The sequence below is a fragment of the Typopeltis vanoorti genome, chromosome 10, assembly GCF_054136105.1.
Source record: "Typopeltis vanoorti isolate ZY-2024b chromosome 10, IOZ_Tvanoo_1.0, whole genome shotgun sequence".
NCBI classification, from domain to species: Eukaryota; Metazoa; Arthropoda; class Arachnida; order Uropygi; family Thelyphonidae; genus Typopeltis; species Typopeltis vanoorti.
Window position 1 is genome coordinate 3,449,024 of NC_143558.1, and position 25,155 is coordinate 3,474,178.

At 35.0% G+C, this 25,155-nt stretch overlaps 1 protein-coding gene across 2 annotated transcripts in view; it reads right to left on the reverse strand.

Moving 5' to 3' along the window:
- Window positions 1-4,549: 4,549 nt before the first annotated feature.
- LOC150102135 (5'-3' exonuclease PLD3-like) overlaps window positions 4,550-25,155 on the reverse strand; it is a 217,721-nt gene continuing 197,115 nt past the window's right edge. For both annotated transcript variants that reach the window (XM_090398904.1, XM_090398903.1), the window contains exons 9-10: window positions 12,721-12,823; window positions 4,550-5,877 (exon numbers count right to left, since the gene is read on the reverse strand). In XM_090398904.1, coding sequence (XP_090255030.1) covers window positions 5,696-5,877; window positions 12,721-12,823 — 285 coding nt within the window. In that variant the 3' untranslated portion in view covers window positions 4,550-5,695. The remainder of the gene's footprint in view (window positions 5,878-12,720; window positions 12,824-25,155) is intronic.

Consider the following 25,155-nt stretch of genomic DNA (forward strand, 5'->3'; position numbering starts at 1 on the left):
AAAGTTATTTAATTAAAGTCATTAATAAAATGACTAAAATAATTTATTTTAATAATTAATACTAAAATACTAATAATAATTACTAAAATAAATAAATTAATAAAATTATTAAAATCATCAATGAAATTAAAAACATTACACTCAATGACCAAGATTTATTAGTCAGCTTTGACATAACTTCCCTTTTCACGAATGTCCCAATCTATGATACTATCTTGCTCTTACAGAACATATTTGCACATGACATCACGGCCCCTCTTTGCCCATGTACTACGCTCCAGATATTTCATGTGGCAAAACAATTTTTACCTTAAAAAAGAAGGTACAGCCATGAGCTCACCGTCCCCCCCCCCCCCCCGCCAATAGCTAACTTTTATATGGAACACTTTGAGCAACGTGCTCTAGAGACAGCATGTCTAAAGCCCAAAATTTGGCTCAGATATTTTCACCATTTGGCCTCACAGCCGCGAAGCTCTAAATACATTCCTTAGCCACCTAAACAAACATCACAAAAGTATCCAATTCACCAGTGAAAAAAAAAAAAAAAAAAAAAAAAAAAAAAAAAAAAAAACTCTCTTCCGTTCCTAGACACACTTGTCACACGTCATCCCTCTGGCTGTCTCTCCTTCTCAGTCTACCGCAAACCTACACACAGGCCAATACATACACAAAAATTCTTACCACCACCCAACACAAAAACTAGGTTTTGAGAGAATGTGTAAGGGAACTGACATTGCCTTTGACCTGGCTTTTCAATGAAAGTCTGGCTGCGGGAAAGGTGCCCATGGAATGGAAGGAAGGTAAGATAGTGTCATTGTATAAGGGCAGTAGCAGACTGGAAGTGTCTAATTATAGGACAGTTTGTGTGTCATCGGTAGTTAGTAAAATCTTGGAGAAAGTAGTGAAGGACCGTATACAGCATTGGGCAGATCTGTGAGAGTCAACATGGATTTGCGAAGGGGCACTCTTGTTTTAGCAATATGATAGCCTTTTATGATAATGTTTATCACAAGAGCATTAGATGAGGGAAAGGCATATACTGCCATTTTCTCAGAGTTAGTGAAGGCATTTGGAATGTCTGGATGTCAGATTGGTCAACTGGATTCAAAAGACTTTCATAGCCTTCAAAGAAGCTATTGTGGTAATCCATTCAAAAGGCAACCTCAATAGGAACCAAGGGATAATCCTTGCTGACATATGGAAGACCCTCATAAGATCACTTAACACACTAGAATTCAACTTCTCTGCAAATTACAGAATGCGCTTGCATAATAATGTTTGACATCACACACACTCCATGCGTTTGATGTAACACGTCTTTTGAATTTGTGTAATGTTTAGTACTCATTTATATTTCTTTCTTGACCTGTTTAAAGCTGTTTTTTATCACCTTATGTATGCCCAGACGAAGCCAACAGTCAAGTTGATGAAACTAGTAGGCTTAATATGTTATCTTTGGCCAATATATATCCCAGTCTAATTTTATTATTGAATTAAAGTCGGTGGTCAAAAAAATAGAATTATCACTAATGAACCATAATAGAGATTATTTCTTTAACTTCAGGTAGTATTTTTTCTGTGAAGGGTCTCAGCAAGACATGCTCTTCACAACAACCTTTTCACTGATTTTTGCATTATGAATTGTTGATTAATATTCAGTAATGTACACCTTATTCTTAAGATCCATATACAAAACAACCAATTCATGCACTGTCATTAACATACTATGATATAAATCAATAACGAAATTCCAAATTTTACGAGATTTGTGATGAAAGATTAATTACCATAAGTGAAATACTTCAACAAATATAGATAACTCAAACTAGTTATTTTTATAATTTATACATACATTGCAATATATTTCTTATATATACTGCAAGTGCATTTTTTTTATGTGAATCCACCCACAAATGACTGAAAACTATTAATACCAATGAAACCCTCATGAAAACAAAATACACTGCCCTTAGTTCCTAATTTCAGATCTAGCAATAATTTATGCAACAATTATTATTATTATTATTATTATTTGTCACCTTCAGGGAATCCAAAGACTCATCGAGGGAGGGCATCTACTCTACAACTCTCTCTCTCCACCACTCACAACTCCACCAATGGCATCTATCACCTACCACCACCACTGGTATTTCCACTGACAATCACAAACATCCAATATTATAGTAACAACATCCAATTATAGTAATAATAATTTTAAGAAATTCAAAGAAAATATTATATTCAATGTATGTGTATTAATAGTCTTCTCAGTAGCTCACCTGGGTGAGTTACCCGATCTTGCTTCCTACAATATACACTTCGTATATTATATCTGTAGGCTGGTCTTCTACTCTCTCATACTTCTTACTTCCTCCCCCTCCCATGCTATTAGAGCAATTCGAGGGCAAGGGAGTGACTCTTTCCTCTCAAACTGAAGTTTCCACTATCTACTAAGAGAAGCAAGCCTAGCTGCCCTAAGATGGCACCCCCACCATTAGGATACCTATTGTCATGCTAGTAACTCGACATAGGGAAACACATATTACTTTCAAGTCCCAAAGAAATTAAAACTGGATAGAAAACGTGGGAAAAGACTGCAAATTGGAAAAGGTTAACAACTTTTGGAAAAAGAAAAACATGGAGAAATATGCCATGTAAAACATTAGAAGCATAACACATAAGAAAGAAGAATCAGATATAATTTTAAATGAAGAAAACAGAAATTGCAGTTCTTACAGAAACAAAATAAACAACTATCAATATCATATATATATATAGTGGAGCAGAATATGCAAAAGCTGGCATGATTTGGATCCATAAATCAATTGAAGCAAAAAATAACTCATTTTACATATTGAAATGAAAGAATATTAAAAGTGCAATTAAAATTAAATAAAGCAAATTTAACAGTTGTTGGAGTGTATGTCTCCAAAGAAGGAAAAGAAGAAAGTGATGACTTTTATAAATGGTTACAAGGAATATATGAAAAATTAAAACAGACAATATAATTATAGCTGGAGATCTTAATTCCAGAATAGGAATGAAAAAAATTAATATAAAAAAATTTGGAGAACTAACAATAAACAAAAATGGAAAATGACTCGTTGCATAATAATATATAATTTAAAAATAATTAACACATTCTACTACCATAAAAACATACATAAATATAGATTAAGTGCAAGAGGAGAGAAATCAATAATTGACTACTTTATAGCAAATAAAAAAAAAAATGCCAAACCTCTTTCTACATGTTAAAGTCAGGAGAGGGCTAGAAATAGATACAGATTATTTTTAGTGAAGGCAAAATTAAGGTTTCCATCAAACTGGTTACAAAAAAATAAACTAGAGAGGCAAAATCTAATTAAAACAGAAGACTACTAAATGATTTAAGCATAAGAAATTTATACCAGTAGAACGTTCAATCTGAATATTGTACAAAAAGAAAGTGAAATTGGGCAATAAATACATAAAGATAAACAAAGAATAAAGACAAGTGAAATGAGATTCATGAGAACTGCAAAATACACATTATTAACAAAAAAAAAAAAAGGGAAAGAAGATATTTTAAATGAGCTAAAAATAAAATCAATAGAAGAAAAACTAAACAAATACAAACAAAATTGGATACAACAAGTACTGTATTTACTCGGATATAATCTACCCTCACATAAAATTCATACCCCTGATTTTACTTTATGAAAAAAGGAATTAAAAAGTTTCGCACATGAAAAAAAGCTTAAACACATTCACATTGGGGTGATAATAACTTGCGCCCCACGGTAAACAACACTCTACCCCCAATAGCCACTATACTGCAGATGCAAGAAAAACAAGTACTTTTATTGTATCACTGAATAAGGTACAAAGGCATTTGCAGTCTGTGTAATATATTTCTCAATAAATAGTGCAATTAGAGACAACTGGGATAAAAACAACAATAACTAATGCATCACATGTCCCCTCCTACAGAAATTATGCTATATACACTCAAACAAAACCATATGTTGCACTGGCAAACACAGTATCTAACTAAAAATTATTGTTTTTAGTTAGATACTGTGTAAGATACTACACAGTATCTATTTTAGTTAGATACTATCTATTTGAGCCAGCCCACCAGCTCAAATGCAAAGCAGCAATAAAATTCAAACCGAACATGTTAAAACTAAGAAATATATATATATATATATATATATACACACACACACACACAGTGAATGCTGTTATGGCAATTTCAGATATTATGGAATTCGGTTGAAGAGAATTAGCATTTCAACTCAATTGTTGGCTTACTTTTATCTTTTGGTCGCACTATCTTTTGTTAATACCACACCAATCATATGCACATCTTAATAGCTGTTCTGTCTCTACTGGCCTACCATTGCTGTCTGTTTCGCTCTCTGCTTCCACTTCTCATTAGTCATTCATGAAGGATTGTTCATTACGATCTTAAGTCTACTTGAAATAATGGGAAAGAAGATGATGATATTTGGGTAGGATGCACACAAGGAAACCGCTCTCTAGGACGGAAATAGCAATAGCGAATAGAAGATTCTTGGTAAGTTATACCCATTTTCAGTTTCTTCCTGAAAACTTTATTTTCCAAAAATCCCTGCATATATCTTGCACCCTAATTTTTTAGCTTTAATTTTGGGGAAAAAAAGTGTGATTTATATTTGAGTAAATACAAATATAAATTTGTATTTACTCAAATATACAAATAAACAGTAAACAGAATGGCCAATTTCCCAAACAATTAATAAAATGTAAGCCAAATAGGAAGAGAAGGCCGATTAGACCTCATAAGAGGATATTAGATGGATAATGACAGTGGAACAGATGAACATGGTCTATGCTCATATTTAGCATTACGAGGAGTATTGTGTGATATTCACTAAATATTTATATAAATAAATGCAATGTCACAAAGATCAATGTATTTTTATTACAATAATGACAATTCTTTAAAAGTGTTAAAGGGAATTTTGCCTCAAAATAAAATTTATACTTTAAATACTTTACTGGCTGGAAAGTCTGTGTGTAAATGATCATAAATATTTTTACAAATAGCTAATATATATATAAAATATATATAAAAATATCCTAACAAAATTTTTTAAATTATATGTCAAATTAATTTTATAATACAAATAGTCATTAGAGCTAAACAGAACAGAACCGGGACATTGTATACAATGTATTTTTAAAGTCCATTATAAACCACACAAATCTCGTTCTTACATCAGTGACAGTAATACATCATCAATAATACCAAGGATACAAAGAGGATCTGCACCCATTTACATGTTTCAAGCACTACATTTACAGATTCCAAAAAAGGTATATATTTTTTTACAATGTGAAAACATTCCCCTCTCTCTCTCTCACACACACACACACACACACACACACACACAAAATTAGTGAATGATGCATAGTAATTTATATATATTTTTATACATACATTCAATGTTCACAGTACTGTTTTGAGCTAATATCATTAAAACTTCTGAGCATTTTGCAAACTTATCCTGTTTCAGTCAATACAGAAAAAGTAATCAAGAAATGACATTTCCCCTAAACTGATATAAAGTATTACCAGTGTAAAGTTGAGTAAATATCACAGGCTTCATTCAAATTATTCATATGGTATAAATACATCTTCCTACAGAATGTCATTTCCTACAGAATCCTACATCTTCCTATTGAATTCAGAAAGAGGATAGGCATATTCTGAGTTCCAGTCTCGTTCAAATATTGCTTGCAGTTGCTCTCTTAGTGGATGGCTAGAGATAGTGGTGTTGCCAGATTGACTGAGAATAAAACCAATACCTCCAGTATTGACAAAGTAATCTCCAGACCAATTAGATGTCCCTGAAAAGTTCAAATCAAAATAAGATCACTAAATGATAAATGCAAATAGGGTTTCTTTATAAAAATAAAAATAGAAAAACTGTGGAAAAGCAATGTAATAATGCAGAGACTGACTTCTCTTCCCAAACTCTATGATGTATGGGAGTCATACAGCATGATCAAAAAATATAAAAGAATTATAAAATACAGCGATAAGCACTCAAGCCAATTATACAATTTTCTTGATGAAATATTTTCAATAATTATGCACTGTGTTCTGTACTTGCTTAGATTATAATAAACATGTTTAAATTCAAATTAGAGTTAAGAAAATTCATATAAAAAATGAGCAAATATGTAGAAAGGAATATTTCTTGTGTATATTTATTTAACTCTACAGTATTTATGTGGCATACTATTGTAATTCTTTAGCAGGCTGAACAACCAATGTAGAAGAGAATCAAGACCAAATTTATCAAAGTCGAGATATTTTTTGTACTTTTAAGATCGTAATGGATAGATATCAAATAGATTAGTATGAAAATGAGGAAATGAGTTTTTTTCTCTCCTCCCTCCCAAGGGGAGCATGGTACAATGATTTTCAGTAGTCTTGAAGGGAGAAAATGCAAAAACAGGTGGAGGAAAAAAAAAAAAAAAACAGGTGTCACTTGAATATCTGCCAGTAGCTAAAAAAGCAAAGCTACTGGCAGATATTCAAGTGACACCTGTTTTTTTTTCTTGTGTGTGTGTAAAAATATCATAATATTATGAAGCTGCATTGTTTAGGAGCAATAACTGTAAAGTGAAACTGAAACATAACAGCTAATTGGAAGAGAGGGCTGTTAGAAATTCTCATCTTTACAAACATGGCAAATGAAAATAAGCAATCTTTGCAGAAAAGAATGTATAATTTATATGGCAGATGCTTTGGTTTCTACAAAGAGCATAAGGCCAATGCTAAGTAGAAATATAAATGCATGGAGAATTTGAGATATTATGAAAGGAATGCTGGAAGAAGCAAGAAAGAAGAGTGAAACATGTTAGTCCATTACCAAGATATGACAGTACTGAGTTATGGAGGGCTATGACAGCAAATGATCCAATGTGTGGCTGTGTGAAAGAAATGGGTGCAAGTTTCTGGATGTATGGAGTGAGTTTGATGATAAAAAAAAAGAGACTTGTATAAGAAGGTGGTCTGCACTTGAATAGTTTTGGCAGAAAAAGCATGGAGAAATTATTATTGGAGTAAGGCCTAATTCAGAGAGAAACCAGATTATCATGGGAGAAATGGTGAGAATGTGTGTGTGTGTGTGTGTGTGTGTGTAAATTCAGCTAAGTTATATAAACATAATGATAGCATATGAATCTGGGTGGCCTTGTATGCTTTGAGGTCAAGAGTTTTTGAATGTGTGTGTGCAAGGATAAGAAAGAGAAAGTTGCCTAATTGCACTAAGCAGACTATAGATGCAAGTATATGAAAAAGCCAGGAGGTAGCTTGTTATGTCTATACACAAATGTCAGGAACAACAGGAAGAATTTAATTTGCTGCTTTGGTTGTGGCCTAAAATTGTTGACATTAGTGAAACCTTCATGAAAACAATAATGCCCTGAGGTAGTGAGCTTGATGTCTTCTGGTGTGAAGTGGAGGCTAACAGGATAAAATATATGGTGGGATGTTGCTACAGATCTGGCAGTTCTGTTGCTAGGGATGACAAAATGCATTGCAAGATTACCCTGATGGGTAATAAATGGGTAATCATTACAAGTGAAATTATCTAAACATAGATTGGACAGCAGAAAAAAACTCATGATAAGAATGAAAATTTTATTTGAGCTATTTTGAGACAACTTTCTCAAGCAGCATATCAAAGAAGGAACTTAAGGTCAAAGACTGTTAGATATGATCATAGTGTCTTAGCTAAGGATATGACTGTTTTGTAACAAGTGATGAGTGATCATGCCATACTGATTTGGGTAGTTAAGTATACAGATGTTTCAATTAGAACAGGTTACATGCCTCAACTACAAGGCTGAGTATTATGAAAAACTTAAGAGAATACAGGAATACCTTGTATAGCGCGGTTTTGAACAATGCGGGTTTTGGTCTAATACGGTTTTTATTATTACACTTATCATTATTACACTAACAATGACTGCTACTCCCGGGGGCCGCAAGTGACAGTCGAGAGCCACATTTATGCAGTAGTTATTCGATTGACTCTCACGTAGACACGTTCTTTCCCCTCAGCATTTTATTATTTACGTTAATATTAGTATTTAATATTTTTTTATTAATTAAGTATGAGTGAAAAGAGACAAAACAAAGAAGACACTGTTGGAGTAACAAAAAAAAAAAAAAAATGCAAGTGGTTGACATTAAAGAAGAAAATTCAAATTATAAAATGTCACGAGAATGGTGCTTCGTTTGCTAAAATAGCATGTGAGAATTCAATGAATGAGTCATCTGTATGAACAGTTATTCAGAGCAAAGAAAAGATTAAACAACATGGAATGAGCACCGCTTCTTATATGTCAAAAGTGATCACGAGAACTCGATCTTCTACAAGGGAAAATATGGAACACCTTCTAATGATCTGGATTGAAGATTTTAATCAGAAAAAGATTCCCTTGAGTCAAATGATAATCCAGGCAAAAGCAACAAGTCTATGTGACAAAATAAAAGAAAATGAAAGCGAAAATGAAGGAGGTACAACCAGTGAAACTTTTATAGCAAGTTGCGGGTGGTTCTACAGTTTCAAAAAGTGTATGGGACTCCATAACATAAGAATCCAAGGTGAAAGCGCAAGTGCTGACACTAAAACTGCAGAATTATTTCCCAATGAATTGAAGGAGCTTATTGAAAAGGAAGGCTACACAGATGATCAAATTTTTAACTCTGACGAAACTGGCTTGTTCTGGAAAAGAATGCCATCGCGCACATTTCTAGCAGAGAAGGAAAAAACACAAGCTGGGTACAAAGTGTCAAAAGACCGATTGACACTTTTAATGCATCAGGTGATTTAAACTTGAAGCCACTGTTAGTGTGCAGAGCAGAAAACCCAAGAGCTCTTAAGGGCTTTACAAAGAACAATTTACCTGTTCATTGGCGTTCGAATAAAACAGCATGGGTGACTCGTTCATTTTTCGGAAACTGGTTTAAAACTTGTTTTTGCCCTGAAGTTAAAAGCTATTGTAAAAAAGAATGATATTCCTTTCAAAATTTTGCTTTTATTAGACAATGCGCCAGGCTATCCAACTCTATTGACTGACTTAGATGAAAATGTCAAGATTCATTTTTTCCCTCCAAACACAACATCAATTCTGCAGCCAATGAATCAAGGCGTTATCTCCACTTTCAAAGCTTACTATTTAAGACGAACGTTTGCTCAAGCTATTAAAGCTGCAGCAGAAGAAGATTCTTGGACTTGGAGTGAAGTTTGGAAGAAATTTAACATAAAAGATGCCATTCAAAATATTTATGAATCTTGGCAAGCGGTGACTCAAAGCAACATGAGAGCCATATGGCATAATATCTCCTGCATTGTTCAAAGGACTTTGTTGCCTTTACAACACAGAAAGAGGAAATCTCAACAGAAATTGTTACAGATGGGCAAAGATCTTTGTTTTACAAGTTCAGATTGTAACAATGTGAACGAATGTATTGATTCTCATTCAAATGATCTGGATGATGAAACCCTTTTGGAGTTGGAACAACAACGAGCCTATAAAGCAGAAGAAGACGAAAATGACCACACTGATGTCATGGTTGAAGAATTTTCCTTTGCTGACCTTTCAACTTTTGTGAGAAAAATCGACGAAGCTTCCGACTTTCTCATAAATGCCGACCTGAATTTGGAAAGAAGCATCAAAGTGAGACAAAGTCTCAATAATGCCATCAAATACTACAGAGATCTAGTACTTGAAGAGACAAAGAAGACAAGGATGGTTCAACGAACACTAAAAGACAACTTTAGTAAAAAGTAAATTACTGTATGCTAAATTTGAAGCAATATGTGTTTTGTTTTCTACAACTTTTTGTAGAAAACAAAAGGATTTTATTTGTCATTTAGTTAATAAAAAGAACAATTATTTTCATTTTTAAACATATTTATTATCCTAAATTTTTGTAATAAACAAACTAAATTGAAAACCTTTATAAATAGACCTCGAACAACACGGACGCTTATTGAAACTAATTAACTGCGCTATACAAGGTATTCCTGTACTATGTTCTGTCCCATGGTATCAGTTACTGAATGGGAAAGATATCAAACAATGCATGGGAAGGTTTGAAAAAAAAAAACTAAGATGCAGTATCTGAATGTATTCTTAGAATTTAAAGATTCTTATTTTTAGAGGTACCTGTGGTATAGAATAATTATTAAAAGAACACGAAAGTCCACAGTAATAACTTTTAATTAATAAATAAGGTACAGATATTTCATACTAAAACTAATAGTAATCTTCCGTGTTACAAACACATAAGAATGGAATGCAAGTAACAAACAATCAGTGGATCACCTATTAAAATACATTGCTGTCTCGAGCTAGGAAATGAAAGAAATTAATAAATAATTAATATTTAAGATAATTGGTTTTTTTAATGATTACATAAAATAAAAGTCTCCCAGATCTTCGAGAGAGAGAGACAATCATTTCGATTTAAATTCGGTCAGTGTAAAATAACTTCACAACTTCCTTAAAAGAGGCGTTCATATTTGAACCTGCATCTATGAAATAGAATAGCTTTATCCCACTGGATATTATGGGTAGTGTTAATACTGTGTTGTGCTAGACCAGACTTCTGAGGTTTGTTGTATTCAATATAATAACGATGTTCTTTAATTCTTTTTTCCACAGAACGGCCAGTTTGTCCAAAATAAGAAACATCGCATTCACATGGTATTTGGTGAACACCAGCCAAAGATAGAGATGACGGTTTATCTTTTGTAGAAGGCAATAAGAAAGAAATTTTGTTGATAGGAATATAAGTGGGAATCAATTGGTACTTTTTTAAAATTCTACCTATAGGTTCTGAGATTCCTGGAATGTAGGGGATTGGAACTCTGTGGACTGTTGAAGAAACCTTAGGTATTGGAACATAAGATTCAATTAGGGTGGTAATTATTAGATTCCATTAACTTTTTAATGATGGAAAGTTCTTGTTGTAAGATTTCTGGAGAAGAGCAAACCTTATGTGTTCTATTAATTAGAGCTTTAAGAATGCCAAATTTTTGAGATGTGCTATGAGCAGACTTTTTATGAATATATCTGCCAGTAAATGTGGCCTTATAGGAATATAAGTGGGAATCAAGTGGTACTTTTTTAAAATTCTACCTATAGGTTCTGAGATTCCTGGAATGTAGAGGATTGGAACTCTGTGGACTGTCGAAGAAACTTTAGGTAATGGAACATAAGATTCAGTTATATGTTGGATTTGATTAGGGGTGGTAATTATTAGATTCCATTAGCTTTTTAATGATGGAAAGTTCTTGTTGTAAGATTTCTGGAGAAGAGCAAACTTTATGTGTTCTATTAATTAGAGCTTTAAGAATGTGAAATTTTTGAGATGCGTGGTGAGCAGACGTTTTATGAATATATCTGCCAGTAAATGTGGGCTTTCGAAAGACGCTTGTAGATAAGGTACCAGGAGAAGTTCGAGTAAGCAGGATGCCTAAAAATGGTAAAGTACCAAAATTTTCCTTTTCCATGGTGAATTGGATATGAAGGTGAAGGCTACTTATCTGTTGTAGAAACGTGGAAAGCTCATCTTCAGTTATGTGGTCAAATGGCAAAAACATCATTGACATAACGATACCAAAGAGATAGTTGAGGGTGAATTGATGAAAATATAGTCTCTTCGAATTGTTTCAAAAAATAGTTAACCAAAGGTGGAGACAAAGGGCTACCCATGGCAGTACCCTCAACTTGTTTGTAGAACTTGTTTTTCCAACTAAAATAACCTGAATGGATAACAAATTTGAAAATCTTTGCAATATCTGTAGGGATATAGGTAGAATTTTAAAAAAGTACCAATTGATTCCCACATATATTCGTATGAACAAAATTTCTTCCTTATTGCCTTCTACCAAAGATAAACTGTCATCTCTATCTTTGGCTGGCGTTTACCAAATACTATGTGAATGCAATGTTTCTTATTTTGGACAAACTGGCCATTCTGTGGAAAAAAGAATTAAAGAACATCATTATTATATTGAATACAACAAACCTCAGAAGTCTGGTCTAGCACAACACAGTATTAACACTACCTATAATATCCAGTGGAATAAAGTTATTCACCTTCATAGATGCAGGTTCAAATATGAAAGCCTTTTTTAAGGAAGTTGTGAAGTTATTTTACACCGACCAAATTTAAATCGAAATGATTGTCTCTCTCTCTAGAAGATCTGGGAGACTTTTATTTTATGTAATCATTAAAAAAACCAATTATCTTAAATATTAATTATTTATTAATTTCTTTCATTTCCTAGCTCGAGACAGCAATGTATTTTAATAGGTGATCCACTGATTGTTTGTTACTTGCATTCCATTCTTATGTGTTTGTAACACTGAAGATGTACTATTAGTTTTAGTATGAAATATCTGTACCTTATTTATTAATTAAAAGTTATTACTGTGGACTTGTTCTTTTAATAATTAGAATTTAAAGAACTGAGAGTGGATTTGTCTGTCTGTTTGTTTTCGATTTAAAGCCTAAACAACTGAGGCTATGAAGCCAGTGTATTATGACTGTGAACTGATTTCCAATTTTATTAATTTCTTTTATTAAAAAATGCAAATTTTAATTTTATGGAAAATGATTTCCATAAAATTAATGTGCATTAACATTAAGTTTTCACTTACCTATATAAGCAGTTTTGTCAGTGACCATATATTTATTGTGATTAACACGAGCAAATGGGATTTTGGCTTGACTCTCATTATATACTGGAACAATAAACAATTTCTGCAAACAAAAATTTTATACATGTATACATTTATGTAAAGTATGCATATTGTAATATTTTTAACTAGAAGTCAAACATCTTTATGGAATTTTTTGTGAAAAAAAAAAAGGAAAAGAAAGATTTATCAAGAGCAGATTTATCATGCCCAGTATATCACAGCATAAAGTTGGCACTGTATATGGTTACGTAACCAGAATGTTGGTCTGTCTGAGTTGGAAAAGGATATAACTGTTGAAGGCTCAGTTATATTCTTTACTCAACACCAGCTAAGTCTATCTTAGATGGCACTGACTTGATGGTTCACAAATCTCGAAAGCACAGAAAGTGGACACTCCTAGTGAGTAAAGGATGTACTGCATCATGTAGAGAAATGACAGGTAACATTGTGACAGATGATGCTGAAGCAGTGCAACACAAGAGAGAGAATGCAGGAACAATATCACAGATGGCAATGCTCTGAATCTTGCACAATGGGTCTCTGGAGCCCAAAGGCACAGGATATCTCTCATCATAGAAGGTGATATCATCAAGGCTACTGTGGTCTTAAGCATGCCAGTTAGACAATAGAAGAGTGGAAAAAAGTATTCTGGTCCAAATCTGTATGGTTGGAAGGAACCATGACTTGTTTGACCAGAAAATCAGACTACTGTGGAGATCAATATATGATTGGTGCAGTGAGATGAATAGATTCTGCAATACTCCTTCATTTGGGGAATGCGAGTTATTTTGCAGTTCATCATGGCTGTCATCTTGCTATGAACAAGATTTAGGTTCAAATCCCATTTGTGGAAAAAAAAAAATATTATCTCCATCTATGATCTAAGCTGATCATAGATGGAGACAACAGCATATTTCTCTTTTCTCATGCAGAAAGGCTCATTTAGGAAATGACATAACAGACCACCAGGCTTAATGCTTGAATAGAGGAAATGATATATCATTGACTCATAATAATATAATAAACATAAGTGACTGACTATACACATAAGAATATACTTGTACAGGATATATAAATTAAGAGCTATCCTCTCCTTCAGAGATCATCAGACACACTGATAAACAAGGATTTGGTAACTATCATTAATTGCATGAATTTCATGGTGTAGAAAAATGACTTTTTTTAAAATTAATAATTAAAAGATTAAAAAAAATAATCAATTAGAAAATGAATGCATTTTGTAAAATGAAAACAAAAATTCAAGTATGTACTTGCATACATATAAATAAAACGATCAATGATGTACTTGAATATTTTGCTATATTTACAGTAAGAAAGAAATGAATAAGGAAACTGAATAAAAAGAAAGTGTACACAAACTTAAAAGTACTAACATTTCCTCATAAGCAGCTTGGTATGTCTCTTTGAAGTACCCAGTAGTGGTCATCATATTATCATTGCATTTTCCCACATTAACACTGCTTCATTACTATATACTAGTTGAAACCACTCAACCTGCTTGTCAATTAATATCAATTAATTGACAAGATTAATATCACTTAATATCAATTAAGTTTTCAGAAAAGAGGTCTAGATAAGAATGAAGGAAGTGAATCTTCTATAATATCCAGATCCATTTTGTGGTACTTGTTAAAAGTTGAAAAAGTAGTTCTTTATAATTTTCAGTTTTATTGTTACCTAAAATTCTCCATTCACAAGCTTTCCTACCTTACCCAAAGTTAAGGTAGGAGAGCTTGTGAATGAAGGGAATGAGAAGATAGGAACACAAGACAGGGAATTTGGAGGAGGGGGGAAATTAGGGTAGACAGGGAGATACTGCATGAGAAGGCTGCCCTTTCTTGCCTACTCGCACATTCACTTCTGGATTCAGAAGTGAATCCATGAGTAGACAGGAAAGGGTGGTCTGAGGAAGATTGTAGAATTGATAGTGATAGAGAGGAATTAAGGAGTCACATCGGAGAAGTGGTGTCAGTGAAACTTGTTACAGAACCAGAGAGTTATGTTTATACATGAATAGCCATATCTAAAATAAAGGGGAAAGAATTGTTGTATTGATCGAGTACAATCCTCCAAAAATTGTCAGAATAGTAAGCCGTAGTTGGATGAAGTGATGATTTTGCAAAGGCAGAAAGGGAAGAGTGCTGTTAAGAAGTTATGCCCATCCAAGCTGGAGATGCAAGGGAAAATAGTGGCAATAGTTTTGAGACAGTGTGGCATGAGGTAGAGAGAGAGAGGATGAGATATTTAGTTGGATGTTACTACAGACCTAGTAATGTGGAAGGCAATAAGAAGGATAGAAATAGGTCAATAAGCATAAGGTGATCATTATGAGTGATTTTTTAATTATAGTAATATAGACTGGAATGAAGATACCATCTGGAAGTAAAGAGAATGAATCTTGAGTTTTTGAGACAAAACACCTTAAGCACCACATAATAGAGTACATGAGGATGAAGGGACTTGGATTTGTTCATCCCACTTGAGGATATTACCATAAATGTGTCAAATCTTCCTCCAGCTGGTGAAAGTGACCATGAAGAGATTACTTGGGTAGTGGCTAATCAGACTTCTGTGAGGAAAGAATACATGTGAAATTACATACATGTGGTGATTATGACAAATTGAGGAGATAGAATGAGAAACTGGATGGAAAAGAGATAAATGTCGCCTGCACCCTGCTCAGGAACTATCCAGTAGAGGCAATGTCTGGGTTCATAAGTCAGGTGGTTAAATAATGTAGGTGTGAATGAATGAAGAGGTAAGATATGCAATCTGGAAGAAGGCATAATGGAGGAAATACAGGATGAATAGTGATAATTAGTTGCATGAGTACAAAGAGAAGAAAGAAAGGTGATATATCATCTTTTGAAACTACTGGAAAGTCCTAACCAAAGCTCTACAGGTACAATGTGGTACTAAAAGAAATTTACTATAGCAAACTATCAACTATAATAAATTATTCTTGTGTTCCCAACAAGTTTAGTGAGAGTTGATTATCATGTTATACAAGTTTTCCCAATATGGACAAAAAATACTTGTTCACATGGGATAATCTGGCAGGGATTTTATTTTAGCTGCATACTACCAAAGACAGTTGTTATTGAAATGAGGATGGTGGTTCATTCACCTTTAGGTAGAAACTAGAAGTAGGTGATGTTCAGAATGCTTCACTTACTCTTGGATTTCTGGCAGTGAACCGAATCCAACAATTGAAGTATACTGTCTCAGGCAGAAGTGTAGACCTGTGACTAACCATTGAGTCTTGATTAGATAAGTGACTGATTGAGACAGAGTAAAGAGCATTGATCTGCACCCCAAGAGATAGAAGGGAGGGTGTGAAGGATGTTCACTGCTTTTCAGCACTTATTTCACAACTGATGTATGTGGAGTAGGAATTTTATTTTTTTAATTGAACAATAGTCCCAAGCACTTTGTTGCAACTGGGGTTATCATTTGTCTCCTAGTCTTAGCTCTGGGTCAGAGTCAAGCAATATTTGTGGAAAAATTGCACCCAAACAGGCATCTGTGGGAAAACCAAAACCGATCAACAAGTGCCCACGTGAAAAAGGTGCTCAATGTCATGCTGCAACTGCCTGTCTATGGAACTTGTATTGAAGGAATGACAAAAGATAGTACTCATCCATATAGAGGGCAATGTTTACAGTAGAGAAATTATGCTGTTATTGAGTTAATGTTGACTGCAAATAGTGTAATACTAAAACTCACTAAGAGGACTCCCTCCTCTCTTGGCTCGGCAGAGAGTGGTTCTACTTGGACTAGAGAGAAAAATTTTGATAAAATAACAGAGATTACCTCTGAGATCAAATTTTACAGGTCTTTCAGTATACCAAACCTCCAAGCTATGTTATATGCTTCTTCCATGTTAAAGAAAACTGATTTCAGGTGCCCAGTTTTGAGAAAAGTATCTTTGACATATGTTTCCAGTCCAACAAGATGAACTAATGTTGAACAATGTTTTCTGAAGCTAGACTGTATCTTGGATAAAATGTTATTTCTCTCCAGAAATCATTAAAGATAAGAGTGAACTATGTTTTCCAAGATATTGCATAGACATACATTTAGTCAGAACTAATGGACAGCACTTTGTTGGAATTTTTGGATCCTTGTGTGGCCTTTGAAAAGACAATAACTGGCCCTTGCCAGGAATCTGAAAATTCGTCTTCACAGAAAATTCTGTTAGGACCAGAGCAGTTTATCAATGGAAGATGGTGACAGATGTTTAACCACCTCATAATGGATATCATCTGGTCTTATAGCAGTTGTTCAATATTGAAGCAACTTTCATTTCTTATTTCTTGAATGACCTGTCATAACTTTCTAGGCAATTCAATGTGACCAGTACTTGATGTTTTTCTGCTCTGCTTTATAAATTTGAGAAAGTAAGAACATATTGCCGATATTCTGGAAAAGTTCTTCCTGAGTGATCACACCTTTTGGCTCAGAAACTGTATATTTACTGTTTCAGGATCAAAAGTGGGTAGGTGATATATCTGCCCTTCATTTTCTGGATTTTATCCCTTTTTATTCCATTTTCCAAATCAGCCACCACCAGATTCTTGTGTTGGCTGATCTGGTTAAAGAACATGTAAATTGAATCCAGAGGTCCTTTTGGTTCTGATAACACCATGTATCATGCTCACACAGGAGCACATTTGAAAATAATTAAAATTTTTTTGTTGTGAGGTATCTGTAAAGGATTCCCCAAGCTTTGTTCTGAGATTCCTCAGCTGCTGAGTATTCAGCATTCCATCATGGTTTAAAGAAGGTAAAAGCAGATTAGATTTTTTGGGTACTGCAGTGTGGCAGCTTGTGTTTTACATACTATAATGTGATACATACACAATGATAGAAAATAAGTTGACTCTTGCAAAATGAAATCTTACTGAGAAAAAAAAAATTAACCATAATAATAAGTCAGCTTGCTCTATTTTCCATCATGATGGTGCTTTTGGTATTTAAGAGGAAGAAATCATTGTTGTTGAGCATATGCTTTACAACCTTGCCTCTGATGTCAGTATATGTACTACTTATAGTGTTGGGACTATTTGAAATTTCCCATTATAAGTATGGGGGTGGCAACTGCTACATGAGGTCATTAAGGTTAACCTGGGATATATCTGCATGAAGTGGTAAATAGATGCAGCATATTATAAGAGGGCCTATTGAAAGGCAGATAACAACTATATCTATGTTACTGCTAAGTGGGGACTTGCTGGAATAGGGTATGTTTGTGCACAAGGATGGTGACAGCATACCATAACACAAGATCTTCACCATGTTTTGGTTAGTCTCTTGCAAGTAAAAGCACATTAGCTATCTATAGGAAGGCCTTGACATCATCAAAGTTTTACCAGAATCCATGATAACTCCATTGTAGAAGGAGTATGGTAAGAAAAGAAGAGATGAAAATGGAAAGGGTTGGTATCATCACTGAGAGGTCCCATCCACTATGAACAGATACCCACATGGAAGAGTTAAATGTAGAAACGCAATCAGAACACAAAACTAATTTAAAATGCTGAAACTACTAAATTTTTACCTTGATGAGATTACATAATGCCAGCCTGGCTGCCCGAGTGGTTAGCGTATCCACTTTCCAGCCAAAAGCTACAGTTTCAAATCCCACCGTGGGCCGAGTGGTTAGCATATCCGCTCTCCAGCCAAAAGGCTACGGGTTCGAATCCCACCGTGGGCATGGATGTTTGCGATTGTCTGTGGAAATACCAGTGGTGGTGGTAGGCAGTAGATGGTGTTGGTGTAATTGCAGTCAGTTGGTGGATCGAGTGGTGGAGACAGAGCCGTAGAGTAGGTGCCCTCCCTCGATGAGTCCTTGGGCTCCCTGGAGGCATCAAATAATAATAATAATAATTATGATGACATGATCAGAAAATCAAATACTGGGCTGACAAGTAGATTTTACTCTCAAATGGAAAATTGTAAAAGCCTTACCTACTGAGTTTACAAGAAAATATTTAAGTGAATGAACACACACAGCCGAGGACTAAGAACATTACTGAAATAACTTTTTTTAAAGCACGCACGCTGCCAAACAGGAGTTGCTAAGACTAATTTTTACTTTCCAAGAGTGAATAACAAACTATAGAAATAGAACAAAGATATCTTATATTTTGTAGATCATGAAAAGGATATGTAAATCTGAACAAATTTTCCTTTTGTATCTAACTATTAAAACTATATACAGTCAACTCTAATTATAGCAAACACTGTTACATCAAACTCATCACTAATGCAAACTACCAAAACATAGCAATCGAAGCTGCATAGTCACAATGGTATTCTAAAGGATATTCATTACAGCAAACTATTCCCCAGGTTCCTATGAGTTTGTTATAGTGAGAGTAGACCATAGTTTAAATGGAATTTTTTTTTTTTTTTTAGATAAACCCCACATACAAGAAATCACCAAATCTATAACATAAATGGTGCTATATGTGTGTGTGGATAGATAATTAAAAAGTGAGACAGAATCTTCTGACAAGTTTTTTGAACAAATGAAGGTATACAGAAGGTCACTACAAAGAACAAAGGTGGATTAAAAAGGAGGATGAGAACAGAACCTGAAAATACAGAACAGACATAATGCAAAAACAGAGCATTCAAAAGAAAGTGATTAGAGAGAATCTATAAAAGAGAGATAAAGAAGTGGAGCAGTCATACACTGCTCGCAAAGAAGTCAACAGACACCATAGTATGAGGAACAAACAGACATGGCACCACCTTAATAAGATGTAGGACCTCCTTTCGCTGCAATGACTGCAGCAATACTATAGGGCATACTTTCCACAAGCATATGATAATGATTCATGAGAATTTTGGACCATTCTTCCTATAGGCATGCAATGAGGTTCTGGACTTTGTGGGGCAGATGTCTGTGGACCTCACCCGATGCTCCAGTTCATCCCACAGATATTCAACAGGATTGAGATCAGAGCTCTGTGGAGGCCAGTCAAGTATGGTGCCAATCATGTCTACAAATGACAGTTACAGTAGCAGTCTTATGACATGGTGTATTATCCAGAATGTTCAGATACCTCTCAAAGCTCAATGTTCGTGGCACCACAGAGGTCTGAGCCTAAACCAGGAAAAACAGGACCATACCATCCCACTGCCACCTCTGAATTTCATAGTTGGGGTTTATGTACTCTGGTAACAGATGTTCCCCAAACACCTACCATACCCGTCCATCTGCTCAGTAAACGATGTAGCATGATTTGTCGCTCCATAACACAGTTGTTCAAGCTTCCATGTCCCATCGTACACACTTTACACCACTGAAGATGGTGTTTGTTGGGTAATTCCATGGTGGGTCTTGCATATTGCAGTCCTACCATGGAAACCTATGTTGGGAGCTCATTTCTGAATGTTTTTGTACAGATTTATGTTCCAGTCGATGCCTGGAACTCCACATTCAATGTGTCAGCCAACAAATGGTGGTTTTTACATATTATCCTTTGTAGCACCCTATGATCATGTTCGGTGAGCATGGTGGGTCATCGAAGGCAGGTAGCACTTGCAGTTCATTCCCTGTGCTTCCACCTCAGTACGGTATCACTGATTGTTGACACTTGGGATGGCCCAATTGTCAAATATTTACTGAACACATAGGCCTGCAACATGACATCCTATCACAATGCCTCTTTCAAACTCCGTCAGTTCCTTTCTTGCAGCCATTTCACCCAGACACTGTTGCACTAACTTGGGAGAATCATATTCCCCAAATTTATATCAGCTATAAAAACATAACTTGTTACATGGCACAATGCACTCTTTTGCCGCTGGGGATTTCTATTGTGATACACTTCTTTCCAAGCAGTGTATCACAATATAACAATAATAATCATTCATCTCTGTACCATATATATACAAATAACATGATACTCTATATATAATGTCATAGTGGACTGTTACAGACTGTTGTAAACAGACTTGATATTTACAGTCTTGATTTCATCAGCTCCTTCTCTGTACCGAAAGCATCAATTATGTCTTTTTGGATTCTCTTTCCTGTCATTTTGCCTCAAATACCTGTTTAAGTAATCTTTTATCTTCCATTCTGTTTAAGCCACCTGTACTATCTTAGATTAACTCTACTTACATGTTCTAGGATATTGATAAACACATGGAAAGGCTAATGTGTTAATTTATTTTCACAATACAATAATTTGGTATAACAGTCAATCTAGTTTAAAAAAAAAATTGTAATGGAGAACACAAGGAACTAAAGTCCTAATTAGGCACCATCTATGTTGGAAAAAGAGAGAAAACAAGTCTTTTTTTTAGTGTTGCACGGTGATCAAAAAAGAAGGCGCAACCATGGGCTCGCCATTATCCTCCCCCCCATTGCTAACTTTTATATAGAACATTTTGAGCAACATGCTCTAAATTCCTCTCCTTTAAAACCCAAAGTCTGGCTTAGATGTTGACGATGTTTTCGCAATCTCGCTCCATGACCACCAGACACTTTCCTTAGCCACCTAAACAAACAACACAAATGCATATAGTTCACAATTGAGATTGAAAAATAGAACACACTTCCGTTTCTAGATACACTTGTCGCACGTCTTCCTTCTGGCAGTCTTTCCTTCACTGTTTACCAGAAACTGACACATACCGGCCAATATATACACATAAACTCCTACCACCACCCAACACAAAAACTAGGTGTCATTAATACTCCAAAAAACAGGGCTTTGAAGATCTGCTCCAATGAACAAGTGCTGAAAGACGAATTTAAAGTTATCAGCAATACTTTTCTAAAAAATCGTTACAGCCAATTAAATAAAATTCAATAAAAAACAAAGATAAACAGACATAAAACAAAGATAAAACTAAGGGACAACAAATAAAATAAACAGAATACTACAGAAATGCAACCTCAAAGCCACCTTTAAACCTCCTGCAAAATTAAAAAAGCATACTCAACTCATCCAAAGACCCACTCCCTCTGCTGGCCCACCCTGGAGTATACCATATTTATTGCACCTGTAATCTACCATATATAGGGGAAACAGGTTACACGATTTCTATCGGGAATGATAGAAGAGGAGAGATTGGAAACAGTGCAAGAAAGGGAATGAGAGAGAGTTATGGGAATGATAGAAGAGGAGAGAATGGAAACAGTGGAAGAGAGTGAATGAGAAGAATGCGAGGGAGTGCTGGAACCAAGGATAGAGAGATGTCAGGAAGGCAGGTAAGTAGGGGAACACAGAGAGAAAGTGTTAGAGGAGAGAGAGAGAGTGAGGGATACATGTGAGCAATCGAGGAACAGGGTGGTAAGAGGTGTAATGTATGGGGATTCAATGATCCATGGTGTGCAAGATAGGATGCGTGAGGAGTGTTTGCCTGGAGGAACGAGAGAAAGTGTGGCTATGACAATTAAGAGGGGTGAAAGGGTGGATGAGATGATTGTGATGGTAGGAACAAATGACTTGAGAGGTGATGTAAATTGGGCAGAGAGAGAGATATGAGATACTTGCTTGAGATTGCACGAAAGAAGACACAGAGAGGCAAGATAGCGTGCGTGTTGCCTAGGTATGATTGTGACGAGCTGAGCAGAAGAGCAGAAATACTGAATAATATAAGAGCTAGAATGTGTCAGAAGAGAGGATTGGAATATGTGGATGCTTGGAGGGCGTTTGAGGATAGAAAGGAATTGTATGCGAGAGACCGCTTGCATTTGAATGAGGAAGGACATAGGCATCTGGAGAGATTGTTGTTCTGAACGAGTCGGTGTATCAATGCACGGAAACTAAAATGCCCAGGGTGGATGGTAGCAGGGGTGGCCTCTTGTGGGAATGGGTACTTGGGAGAATGCGGACGACATGAAGTAATGCCGAGCCCAGTGGAGTCTAGAGGGGATAATGTTGGATAAAGAAACAGTGGCATTTTTATGCTTTACATTAATGCCAGGAGTATATGGAATAAAGGAGAGGAATTGGTGGCGCTGATAGCATCAGCCCGGCCAAAGATTATTGGGATCACAGATGTGGTTGACAAAAGAGGATATGATAACGGGAATAAAAGTAGCAGGGTAGAGAATTTTTCGGCAGGATAGGAAGGGAAAGCGTGGTGGTGGAGTACTGCTTATGATAAGTGACGACTTACGTCCTCTAAGAGTGGAGGCTTTGGAAGGCAGTGACAATGATTTTGAAAGCATATAGTGTGAGGCAGAGGTGGGCAAGACAGGATATTTAGTGGGATGTTGCTACAAACCAAGGAGCACAGAGGGTGGGGACCAGATGTTTAGGCAGTAGCTTGGCAAGTGCAAGAAGAATGATTGTTATGGGAGATTTTAACTACAGCAGTATAATTGGGGAGAGGAACATGCATGTAACAATAAGGGAATGGAATTTCTAGAATTCTTGAGGGACAAATGTCTTAGGCAACATGTAATAGAGGGAACAAGAGGTTCAAGAGTTTTGGATTTGTTTACAACATCAGAACAGTTGATAATAACTGAGATGACATCTCTCCCACCGGTTGGAGAGAGTGACCACGTAGTTTTGACTTGGAAGATGAATAGACATGCAGGAGTATCAAAGAGACAGGAACGTATGTGGAATTATAAGGCAGGTGATTATAATAGTCTTAGACATCAACTTGGGGAAGTTTCAGAGGGAGGAATTGGAAGGCCGGTGTAAAAATAATCATAATTAAAATTCTGAATATTTTTATGAATTGTTTATGTTAAAATGTTTATTAGTTTTAGTTTCATAACACGCATTGTCGGCACTTGCAATGTGCCCGTTATTGAAATTGTTTTGTCAAAAATGATACGTAAAGAAGTTAAAAAAATTGATGTACTTACTGGATTTGATATTTGTATTACTTGCAGGAATTTTTATTGTAATTTAAAATATTAAGTTTTGTGTTTTTATGAAGACATTTTCTCTTGTCGCTAACGGAGACAATGTCTCAGCCATTATTCATACCTAACTTCTTGTTTACCAGTTTCATGGAGTGTGCATGCTCGCCGAGAAGTTTGATGTGTGATTGACAGCTGACAAGTTCGGTATCGAAGCAATGGAGAGTAAACAAGAGAGCGTTTGGAAGGAATTTAGAACACAGGCTGGCAGATATTTAGATTCAGAGGAACTTGAGTTTTTTTTTTATGTGACAGTTGGAGGAAAATTAATAGTATATTCCGAAAAAGGAATCGTGGAACTAACTATTAAGTTTCAAAGTGAAACAAGTATTGATAAATAAAATGGAAATATCGCTATAAGCATTTTAAAAGGAATATTGGAGAAATCGCTAATTGAAAGAATTATAGTAGGTTCCGAAAAGGGAATCGTAGAACTGTAAGTTTTTTTTAATTGGAAGAGTTAAGACTGTCAATAAGCATTTAGTGAATAAAAGAAGAAATTGCTATTTTCGTTCTAAAGGAATGTTTGAGAAAACTTTGATTAGGAAGTTTCATCTGTATTAAGGACGCCGAATCTAACTATTATTTCTACTAAAAAGGATCCTGTGAAAATGAAGAATAGAGTCATATATCTTCGGAAAAGGGCCTTGACAGAGAAAGAAACTGGCTATGAACATTTTGTGATTGTGCAAACAAAGTGTTTAGTCTAGTCTTAAGTGTAAGACTATTTTTAAAAGGCCTTGGATCAAATTAATTTTGTAATTAGTTATGTAATATTTGTTTGAAGTGTATATATATTGTTTACGTTATATTAAATGTATTATTTTGTATTTTTGGTCTTGAGTCAGTGATTATTTGGATTATGAAAGAAAGAGTTAAGATCACTGCAGCAATTGGAGTGAACCCTTGTGCATATAATAATATATAGGTAGACTCAGAAATAAATTAAAAATAATTGTTAAGCAGAGATCATCTCTATGGTAGGATTAAATAAATCAGATAATATCTATGAATATCCTCTATATAAAAATCCACCAATTATTAACATATATAGCTTCATGGAGGGAGGAATTGGAAGGCCAGAATATCATTAGCACTTTGGAAATTGTTAAGGAATATTTGTTAGCAGCAATAGTAAGCTGAATTCCACAAATGAAGAGGACACAATTTGGTGTAAAGTGGATGACAAACAATATTAAACAGGAGCTGCATGTAAAAAAGAGGCTATGGAAGAGATATAAGGAGACAGAGCAGAAAAGAAGAGCAGATGCATGAAGAATATAAGACACAGGCCAGGAGAGTGATTAGTATGGTAAGGAAGGTGAAACTGGAATATGAGAAGAGATTGGCCCTAAGATCCAAAGAAAATCCTAGGGAATTTTTTAGCTATGTGGCCAGTAGGAGGAGAAATGATTCTGGAAGAATGACATTGTGAGATAAAAATGGGAACAGAGTGACTGATCCAG